The 11099-nt window shown below is 56.3% G+C and overlaps 1 protein-coding gene across 1 annotated transcript; it reads left to right on the top strand.

Annotated features, from left to right (window-relative positions):
* Positions 1-4580: 4580 nt before the first annotated feature.
* Positions 4581-6485, top strand: FAM43A (family with sequence similarity 43 member A). Its single transcript, XM_028731958.2, has one exon. It carries the CDS (start codon positions 4987-4989, stop codon positions 6370-6372), a length of 1386 nt encoding a protein of 461 aa, XP_028587791.2. The 5' UTR covers positions 4581-4986; the 3' UTR covers positions 6373-6485.
* Positions 6486-11099: the final 4614 nt, after the last annotated feature.

Here is an 11099-nt window from a genome sequence, read left to right as displayed (position 1 = left end):
TTGGCCTGCTGCCCCTTCACTCAGTTTGGAGAACGCAGACCACAGGTTAGAGAAGGCATCCTCAACTCCAAGTGGATGTCAGCATGGTCAAGGAGCAGAGTCAGGGGAGCTGTAAAAGACAAGTATACTTCAAAGTCCTGCTTTTGCAGTGACCACCCAAAGGCTTTCCTTGCAAACTGGAAATCGAACCAGAATGAGAGAAACAAAGTGAGCACATCCTCTGGCCAAAAGAAAACACTGAGCTGGGTTTCACTAAAAACAATACAAGTGTTGTTTTTGAAAAGAAAGAAAAAAACCAGAAGCAGGAAGGCAACCAGGAAGGAAGATGATTAGACTGTTAAGGTGACAAAAGAATGAACAGATTACTGGAAATGTTTTCAACAAAGGGTGCAGAGAAGCTGAATGAATCATTTACATTGGTCTTAACTGTGAAAGATCATCTTCAGAAAATTGCATTGGCCACCGTGTTTGTTTTGGGTCAGATGGAAGTAGCAAGAGAGGAAGTTTTGGGGATAAATGACAAACTGAATCAATAGCCATGTCCAGATGGACACCAGGCCATTCATAAATATCTCATATGTGAAACAGAATGAGTTGCGAGGGTCACCAAAGGTCATCTAGCCCAACCCCTGCAATGAAGGAAGCCCAGCTGAAGCATCCCTGATGGATGGCCACCTGACCTCTGCTGAGCAAACCCCAACAAAGGAGAGTCCACCTCTTTCCAAGGCAGCCCATCCCCTTGTCAGGTGTCTCTTACTGTCCTTACAAATACATGCACAGTATTACAAAAATCTGCCTCCTCAGTGGGCGACTGGGGCATGACAACATTGTATAGGTTAAAAATAAATAAATTATTGTGGGTAAGTTGCATAGGGCCTTCCTCAGGCAACAGATGAATTGAAATGAAGATGGTGAGAATGAGAATAATAAAGTATCAACGAGAATAACACTTTAATAACAACTCATTTACTTCTCCAAAGAGATCTCAGAAGTGGGCTGAGAACCAGGCAATTGCCCGCTTTTGGGCCTGATTCTAGTGTTGTCCCGTATCCTTTTCCCCACTTCTTCCTGAGGTTGGCACCTGCGGCAATTATCCTGGCCACTGGAAGGACAGCAGGTGGCAAACAGGTGGAGCCTTTTTGGTGGCGTCTCCTGCACATGGAAGACCCTTCCCAACACCCCGGGAAGCTCACTGGGCACCGGCTTTGTTATCCTTGGGCTGCCAGGAGACCTTTAGTTTTCTCAGACTTTTAAACATTGCTATCCTGTAAAGTATTTAACGCTTCCGGTTGTCTACTTTTACCAATTGGGGTTTTTGCCCTGTGCTGTCCTGAATCTTCTACTGACAGAAGAGAGGAAGAGTCTTCTCCCCATCCACTTTCTCTCTGCCAGGCATAATTTTATAAACTTCTATCACGTCACCTTCAGGGCAAAGCCATAACTACTGCTTGTCCTACGACTGCTAGTATTCTGATCTTCTTCTTTGGTGATCCCTCGTAGCCGAGTAAGATTGTCTTCCATAAACACGGTTTTAACAATGAGTCCGTAAGTGACTGTGGAGGCCAGTTCTGGACCCACACTTCCTTCCACAGTGGGGACATAGGTTTCCGGGCAGGAGTTGATCATGGTGTGGATTTGCCAAGCGTGCCTTCCTCTTAGCACGTTTCTCCCTTGCGTCCTGAGTTTGAGTGTCTTCAAAGCCCATGACACCTTTGGTCAAGGCTGATCTTCAACTGGAGCGCTCGCAGGCCAGTGTTCCCCAGTTGTGGGTGTTTATACTACATTTTTTTAGATTTGCCTTGAGAGAGTCTTCAAACCTCTTTTGTTGACCACCAACATTATGCTTTCCATTTTTAAGTTTGGAATAGAGTAGTTGCTTTGGAAGACGATCATCAGGCATGCAAACAACATGACCAGTCCAACGAAGATGATGTTGAAGAATCATCGCTTCAACACTGGTGATCTTTGCTGGCAACTGCTGGACAGATACCGACTAATACGCTCCACGATGGCTATCAAGATTATACCTCAACGCAGGCTTCAAGGAAGGAAACCAAGGTGCAAAATGAACACTCAAGCCCTTCTAGTATTCTGTATTGATCTGTTATTAGGGGTCCAAGATGGTTTTGTTTTTGTCTTTTGGGCCCACCACTTTCCCTGGAAAAACCCCGTGTTTACTGCTGAATTGGTACAAACATCAAGCTGTGAAAAACCCAAAGGAACACTTGTCCCTCTTCTGAAGTGGTCCTAAAATAGCTCCTGAATGAGATTTCCTGTGCTTTCCTGGAAGTGATGTTGGGGGCAGTCGGCTCCCACTTTCTCTCCTTCTCTCCCTGCCTACCCTGGCAGGATAATTTTTCCAGTTGTCTCTGCAGCTGCTCTCCAGCAGCACACTTCCAGTTTTCTCGGCATGCTTAATTTTTAAATTTTATTTTACTTTTCTCTCTTTAGCATTCTTACAAAAATCACAAGCAAAGAGTATACAGTATGTGCAAAACATGTGTATTGGGGGGATCTCCTTTTGTATATGTTGAATGATTGTCTGATTATTCAGGTTTTTGAAAACCTGGTTTTCTGATAATCTGATTTTCTGGGTTTCTGATTCTCTGGCTCTCTTCCATGGGGGAGGGGGAGAGATGAAGGTAGAGACAACACAAAAAGCAGACTATTGATTATAGGAAGTATGAACAGGAAAACATGGGGCTTCGGGGGTCCGAGGCAAAAAACACAAGTGGAATCTCCGTGCCCCAGACCAAATGGAAAATGGGGCAAAGAGGTATGGGCTTAAGGGGAAGTGTGGCTGGGCCTCTCTAAACGAAAATGTCCCAAATGCTGCAGATTTTATTTGTAGGGGTCTCTTTGGTTGCCCTTTTCTGAACCTTCTTCCAATTCCACTGTACCTCTACCCCCCCCCCCCAGCCTCCAGGGAAAACTCAGCAGTCATGGCAGACAAAGACAGACAGGAACTCTTGGGGACTGTTGTCAGTTAAACAACCGGAGGCAGAGAGAGAAAGGGAGGAGGAGTAAACAGGCCCCGAACAATGGAGGGAAGTGAGTAATGGCACATTACAAAGGCCTGCTGCTCACATCTGCGTAACACCAAATTATATTGGGGATTCTTTCTGCACTGCCTGCGCCAGGATGGTATAAGGGGAAAACTCAGCATTTGGGGCAGCAAAAACTTGAGCAGATTGTAAGGAGTTCTCCAATCTGGGTGACTGGGCAACAACATGACCAAGGCAGTTATTGGGTGGGTTCTTGGTTTGCTTTGCTTTCATTCTCGTTTTCGTTATGATGTACTTTGATGTGGTTTTATTTCTGTGTCTTTTTGCTGTGCCCTGACCCCGAGATCTTCGGATACATATTTAAGAAACAATAAGTGTCAAGTGATGCCCATGGAGGCAAAGAATCCTGACCTCAGATGTGCACGGATAGGGTCCCCGTTGGCAGCAGCTGACCGGGAGAGGGATCTTGGGCCTGTGGGGGAGAAATCCGTGAAGCCAAGGAACTGGGGGAAGCAGCTGGAATCCATGCTGGGAATATTCTCATTTGACTGAGCGGAAAACAGGAAGCTCTGCTTTTCACTTCCAGCCTAGTACCGTCTGCACTACCCTGACATGTAGCAGCTTCTCAAGGTTTCAGGCAGGCAGGAGTCTTTTTCAAGCCCTCACATCACCTAAATGTGAAGCTGTACCAGACAATGCTCTCCTGACCATTAGCCCTGGTGGCTTAGAAGGGGAGGGAATCATTGTGGCAGCTCGGTGCAACCCCCATATTCCAAAGCAGTCTACCCCTCAGTCAGCCCTGGCCAGGGGAGCAGCCGCCAGAGGGGCTTCTGCTTGGGGAGACAGAAAAGCCACCTTGTCAGAGTCAAGATGCTGGGATGCTCCCTGGCTGGACCCTTTGGCCAGGGAGGTGCAGCATTCTTCTTCACACATCAAAGGCATAAAAAGACAGTGTGGAATAGTGGTTACAGTGGCAGAATACTAGGATTTGGGGGACCCGGGTTCAAGTGGCCACTTCATCCATGAAACTCTCCTGCCTGACCTTGGGAGCTGTCTCTGCCTCTCAGCCTCAGCTCCCTCCCAGGGCTCTTGTTGTGAGGATAAAATGGAGAGAGAGAGAGAGAGAGAGAGAGAGAGAGAGAGAGAGGAGAGAGAGAGACACCCCTGGACCTTGAGCTCCTTGGACGGGGGGGGGGGGGGGACTGGGACATAAATGCAGAAACATGGAAATAAAGAAATAGAAAACAGGACCCGGGAGCTCCGTTTCCTAAGATGGTCAGAGATGAGGAGTTCTGTTTGCTCTCCCGTTTCTCCCTGTTTCCGTGTCCCCCCCCCTCTCGCCCTCCCCCGCCGGGATTTTGCCCGAATTGGCCCTTTTGCGACGCGGTTCTTTTGTGCCTCTGCTTCCCCACTGCGCGCCGTCCTTGCCGCTTCTCCGGCTGCCCAGCAGAGGATGCGACGGGGGGGGGGGCGAGGGGCGGAGAGGCAGCAGCGCGCAAACGCAGCCGGGAACGCCAGCCAAGCCTCCCCCTCCGCCCCCCCCCCGGTGGTCGCTCCCTCCGCCTTGAGCTCCCCTTTTCCAGCCGGGTCCTCGATCCGGAGCCGCACGCGCATCTCTCCGCCTTCCCTCCCCGCCGAGCGCGCTCCCCGGCCGGGGAAAGAGGAGGGCAGCGGCGCCGGGGCTCCTCCTGCCTCCGCTCGGTCCCTCCCTCCGCTTCCGTCGGCGCCGCCTCCGCTCCTCCCCGGCGGGGCTTCTGGGCGCCGCCGGCCTATATTTAGCGGCGCGGCCGCCCGCGCGGAGCCCCGAGCAGCGGCCGCGGACGGGATGTGAAGCGCGCTGCAGCGGCGGCGATGGAGACGGAGCGGCGGCGGGTCGGGCAGCGGCAGCGGCGGCGCGACGAGGGGTGGCGGGCGCGCGCGCCGATGCGGCGGTGGCAGGCGGGGGGCCCGTGCCCGGCTGTCCCCCTCGGGCGCCCTCGGGATGCGCGGGCGGCCGGGGCTGCGGCGGGCGCCTCCAGCTGAGGAGCAGCCGCAGCAGCAGCGCCCCGGGCCGGCCGCGCCGTCGGGCGGCGACGCCATGCTCCCCTGGAAGAGGCACAAGTTCGAGCTGCTGGCCGTGGACGACGAGCAGCTGACGCAGCAGCAGCAGCAGCACAAGAAGACGCAGCAGAAGCACCGGCGGCATCCTCCGCCTCCTTCGCCGCCGCCTCCTCCGCCAAGCGCGCCGTCGGGGAAGGGCAAGGGCAGCTGCTGCGCGGCGGGCGCGGGGAGCCTGCCCTGCTCGGCGGCGCTGGGCTCCCTGGCTCGCGCGTGCCCGCCCGAGGGCGCCTTCAGCAGGATGGGCAACCTGTTCCGCTGCAAGCGCAAGAAGTTCCGCGTGAGCAGCGAGGCGCCCACCTACACGGTGCTCTACCTGGGCAACGCCACCACGCTGCAGGCCAAGGGCGAGGGCTGCACGGACGTGGCGGTGGGCAAGATCTGGGCCAAGAGCGAGGCCGGGCGCCACGGCACCAAGATGAAGCTGACCATCGGGCCGCAGGGCATCCGCATGGCGCCCGCCGCGCCCTCCGAGGCGGCCTCTCGCCCGGGCCACCTCTACCTGCTGCACCGGGTCACCTACTGCGTGGCTGACCCGCGCCTGCCGCGCCTCTTCGCCTGGATCTACCGGCACGAGGTGAAGCACAAGGCCGTGCTGCTGCGCTGCCACGCCGTGCTGGTCTCCAAGGCCGAGAAGGCGCGCGCCATGGCGCTGCTCCTCTACCAGACGTCGGCGGCGGCGCTGGCCGAGTTCCGCCGCCTGAAGAAGCGCGCCGACGCGCGGCACCAGCAGCTGCAGCAGGCGGGCGCGGCGGCGGCCGACGGCGCCATCCCGCTGGTGCCGCTGCGCAAGCTGCTCCTGCACGGCCCCGGCTGCTGCTACAAGCCGCCCGTCGAGCGCAGCCGCAGCGCGCCCAAGCTGGGCTCCATCACCGAGGACGCGCTGGGCGAGGAGCTGGAGGAGCGCGCCGCCGGCCTGCGCGCCGGAGGCCTGGCCAACGGAGGCGGCCCCGACGGCGAGGACGAGGAGGAGGGCGACTGCGACGACGACGAGCTGCTGGCGCCGCTGGGCGAGGACGACGACGAGGACGACGGGGCGGACGCGGCGCCCAGCCTGGGGCAGCTCATCTGCGACCTGGGCGAGCTGGCCATCGGCAACGACGTGGCGCTGCTGCGCGCCGACCTGCGCGTCACCCGGCTCCTCTCGGGCGAGAGCACCGGCAGCGAGTCGTCCATCGAGAGCAACGGCCACGACGGAGGCTCCCCGCCGCCGCCGCTCCAGCCGTGCCGCGGACCCGACAGCCCCGAGCCCGGAGGAGACAGCGGCTGACGGAGCCGTCGGAGGGGCGGCTGGCGTTAGGCAGGGGAGGCTCCGCCAAGGCGCAGGGACGCTTGCCGGCGCCCTCCAGGTGGGACCCTCTTTTGCCCCCCGGGGCCGCCACGCGAGACTCCCCCTCCAGGCAGAAAAGCCCCGGAACATTTCCTCCTCGGCCCGGCGGCCGGGCTTCAGAGAAGGAGCACCGTCCGGCCGCCCGCTCGCCGGTAGGACCACTCCGCTCCACAACGGTGGGATGACGCCCCGGCTTCTCGGGACCCCCCAGACTTGCCAAATGCTTTTCCGTAACCCTGGGGGTGGGGGAGGGGTGTGTCTTGTTTACAGATCCCCAAGGGGGGAGGGGGGGTCTTCATTCCTCCTTCCCTGCCTGACTCTCCTTCTACCCTTCCTCCTTTTTTGAAAAAACGTGTGTCTCCCTCCATGGTTCCTTCCATTCCATGCTGTGTTAAGAGATTTTTCTTTCTTTTGCACTGTGGTGAAGATCATGGAGACCTTTTTGGGGTGTTTTTTTAAATTATGAGGTTTGGCGAATATTATTTTTATTCTCCACAAATCCATTTTCTTCTCCAGTCTCAGTGTTTCTATAGATATGTATAGATATATTATTATAATTATTATTATATCTTTTGCTGTGCAAAAGGAAACTGTACATGTGGATGTTCACTTCAACCCATGGAAAACACAAATGTATATCTAATACATTTAGTTGCTGTTGTTGTTATTTTTCTTAATTTCTGGAGCAGGAGCCTGGCCTCCTGGGTTGGGCTTGCTCCCCGTATTTGGGGATGCTCACAGAGGAAGTTGCTGCTGCCGGCTGAGCAGGAGGCTGCCTGCCTTTGTGCTGCCCCCATGGCTCTCCCCCAGACCTGTGCCCCCCCCCCCAGCCCAGTCACATCTTCTCTGGCTGGAGCTGCTTGACATTCTTTGGTATCCTGGGGGGAGAAATGTGGGAAGGGGCTCTTTATGGCTCAGCCCTCCCCACCTTCCAATATCCAGCCAAGCAAGGATCTCTGGGCCCAACTGGATGGGGAGATTCACCACTGCTCCCCCCCCCCCAGCACCCCTCTCTTGACATCCAAAAGCAGGTGGGTTTCTGTGCACTAGGAGGGATGAGAAACCTCCTCTTGGTGCTGGCAGAGAGAAACAGGTGCCTGGATTTTACCTGCCCCTCCCTCAGCTGGTTCAACAGCAGCTGAAAGGAGTGGCTGGGTTCAGTAGGAGAGTGGTTAGAGGGCAGGGTTTAGCCGCATGGCTCCCCACCCATTTGGGAAGCAAACTGCTTGCAGCAGTGGGAGAGGGACCTCTGCCCACACTGGCCCTCCCAGCCGCCCTCTGGAGCAGTAGAGCACCTTTGCACATGCTCAAGGCACTCTCTGCCCAGCCAGGCCAGGGCAGCAGCTCTGCCCAGGGCCGTGGGGCTTCCTGGCTGCTCATTGACATCCCTGCTGCTGCTGCTGCCTCCTCCGTAATGGAGGAGTTCATGAGGTGCCCCACTTTTTGGCCCCCTGGGAATGGTGTCACCACCTCCCCCCTGCTGCCGCTGGGCTCTTGGGCAGCCTGGCTGCTCGCCTCTCCCAGGCCTTGCTGTCTCCTCCGTCTGATTTTGCAGGTTTGGTGGCCAGCCCAGAAATGGTCTGGTTCCAAGTGAGGGTCATTCGAGCTGCAGCTCAAGCAACAGCTGGGACTGATTTATTCCCTCTCTTGCGCTCCTATTCTGCCACCATCCTCCAAGGAGCTGAGGGTCACATACAGGGTTTTCACCTCCACCCCATTTTGTTCTCACAACAACCATGGGAGGTAGACAAGGCTGAGCGGTAGTTTCCTTGGCTTGCTTTTGTTGCAGAAGCAGAATGCTGGGCCAGGCCTGGGGGGCTTCCTTTGCAGGAGAAGAGTGATCAACTCTGCAAGGGTAAGAGCAATCCCAAAAGGGAGAGCGGTGGCCTCTCCCTTGCCAGAGCTCTTCAGGCCCAACCTGGGCAGCTGAAAGTTTTGAATTTCATAGGAAAGTAGCTCAGAAAGTCACCTGAAGCGAGAAAGGCTCCCTTGGCAGGCAAGGCACCTCCGGTGACAAAAGCCCATGATTAATTCAGGATCCCAGGCCTGTGGGATTACGGCTGCCGCCTCAAAGCTCTGGCAGGAACATGTTCAAAGTGCAACAAGGGGGACAGCAGAAGGCAGGAGGGACTGTTTGTGGAGCAGCACCCCCCCCCCCAGATTATTCTTCTGCGATCCCTCGTAGCCAAGTAAGATTGTCTGCCATAAACACGGTTTGAACAGTGAGTCCATAAGTGACTGTGGAGGCCAATTCTGGACCCACACTTCCTTCCACAGTGGGGACATTGGTTTCCGGGCGGGAATTGTTCCTGGTGTGGATTTGCCAAGCGTGCCTTCCTCTTCGCACATTTCTCCCTTGCGTCCTGAGTTCGAGTGTCTTCAAAGCCCAGGACACCTTTGGTCTAGGCTGTTCTACGATTGGAGCACTCACAGGCCAGTGTTCCCCAATTGTCAGTGTGTATACTACATTTTTTTAGATTTGCCTTGAGACAGTCTTTAAGCCTCTTTTGTTGACCACCAGCGTTACACTTTCCATTTCTAAGTTCGGAATGGAGTAGTTGCTTTGGAAGACGATCACCAGGCATCAGGGTTTGTGGAGCACACCCCCCCCCCCAATATAACAGATCCCTTAGTGGGGAGAGGGGCCCCTTTCTCCCCCTCCGCCAAGCAGATTCCTCAGCTATAATATACCAGGCAAGGGAGAGGGAGTTGCAGGGATCCTCTGGGGCTGGTGAGCCGGTAGAGAAAGGGTAGCCATTTCCCCCCTGAACGGGCTCCTGCCTTTTTTGGCACCTGCCCAAGAGGCAAACTTTCCACCCTCCCTCTTCGCCCCCCCCCCACCCAAAGAGCTTGGGCTGCTTCGTTGCCTCTCAACAGGGAGCAGAAGTGGGGATCAGGCAGTTCCTGGCGCAAGACTGGGGCGTGGAAATGTCAGGAACTGGGGTCCCTGGTTTTCCGTCCTTCTTGCAGTTCTGCTCTCCACCAGTGATTCAAACTAATTATTAGTGTGGTGTAGTGGTTAAGAGCAGTAGACTCGTAATGTGGTGAACTGGGTTTGCGTCTCCGCTCCTCCACATGCAGCTGCTGGGTGACCTTGGGCTAGTCACACTTCTCTGAAGTCTCTCAGCCCCACTCACCTCACAGAGTGTTTGTTGTGGGGGAGGAAGGGAAAGGAGAATGTGAGCCGCTTTGAGACTCCTTAGGAGTCCAAATCCATTATGTGCCCTCCATGGTGGCAGGATCTGCAAGAAACAGGACTGAGTGGTTGCCCTGTGGCGAGAGGGGCTCTGCAGTGACTACTTGAACCCACCTGGGATTTCCCTGAGCTCTTCTGCTCTTGCCTGCATGTGGCAGAGACTCCATCAGCTGGTTATGTGTGGTGAGCCTCCTCATGAGCAGGGCTACTTCATCAGCTCACCTGGGCTTCTCCCAGGCCCCCAGCAAGAAGCTACTTCCTAAGCCTCTGAGAGCCAGGAGTGCCTCTTGGAGGAAAAGCAAGAGGAGGCAGCCACCAGGCCTGTGTCACCAGAGTGAGTCCTGGGCAGTCCTGGCAACCCTTACTTGGCACCCAGGGAAGGGCTGTCGCTCTGGGGCAGAGCTGAGAAGGTTCCAGCCTCAACTCCTGCGGACATCTCCCTGCAGAGCACTCCTGGCTGCAATCCTGGAGAGCCACTGCTGCCAGTCAGTGTAGGCAGTATTGAGCAAGGTGGGCCCACTGGTAGATGGCAAGCTTCCTGCACTGAGGGAGGGAAGCTGGAACAAGTGCCTGCCTTTCTTCTTCCTGCCTCCAAAGAAGCCAGCGACGGCCCTGCCTTGTCTGCCTCCTGCATAGGAGAAGCCTCAGAGGCAGGTGGCTGGCAGAGGCGCCCCCCTTGTTGCTCCCAGGAAGGGCCTGGGGGGGGGGAGGCTCAAAGGGGTTCACAGGGAAGCCAGCTGGGGCCTGCAGGGAATCTGCTCTTATTTCCATTTAAATCCCCCCTCTCCTCTGGGGACGTCAGCGTGGCGTCTGTGGGGCTCATCTTCCCAACAACCCTGTGAGGTGGGGGGGGGGGATTTTATTATTTGTTGTAAAGCTCTTGCAGAGATTTCACCGCAGTCATAGCCAGGGGAGAGCTGGCTCTTGCACTCGCATCCCCCTTGCAGGTCTCCCCAGCTGGGCATCTGTTCGGCCCCTGTGAGAACAGGACGCCAGGGCAGATGAGCCTTTGCTCTGATCCAGAGGCCTCTTCGTAGGTGGGGAATTGTGCCCTCCTCTTGGCGCCTTGGGGAGCTGCTGCCGCCAGCCAGGGCTGTGCTCCCTTCCTGATCCCTTTCTCTGAGATGGCCAAGAGATTATCCCCGCTTAATCTTGGTGCGCTTCTTTTTAGGATTTATCTGTCTGTGCATACAAGCAAAGCCTCTGCCCCCAATGCCTCTGACCCATGTTTTAAGCCAGAGAAAAAGCCAAGGGGGGGGGGAGTGGTGGGCAACGTGCTTCCTTGTGGGGAACACCCAGGAGGCCACGGGGAGCGTGTGAATGAAGCACCCATGGAGGGGGGAGCCAAATGAAGTGGAATCCCCCCTGGCCAGGGGCTGCCCAGGGAGGGGGGGGCAACTTCAAGGGCCTCCCCCCAGCCACGGCAGAGCCACTCCCTTCCGGTGGCCCTTCGGGTAGAGGAGACTCCTCC

The sequence above is a fragment of the Podarcis muralis genome, chromosome 6 (genome assembly GCF_964188315.1).
Source record: "Podarcis muralis chromosome 6, rPodMur119.hap1.1, whole genome shotgun sequence".
Lineage (NCBI taxonomy): Eukaryota > Metazoa > Chordata > Lepidosauria > Squamata > Lacertidae > Podarcis > Podarcis muralis.
Note: the sequence above shows the minus strand (reverse complement) of the source record. Positions and strands in the feature narration are given on the sequence as shown.

Coding starts and splice junctions, on each gene's coding strand:
- FAM43A (XM_028731958.2), top strand. CDS start 4,987: ATGCGCGGGCGGCCGGGGCTGCGGCGGGCGCCTCCAGCTGAGGAGCAG.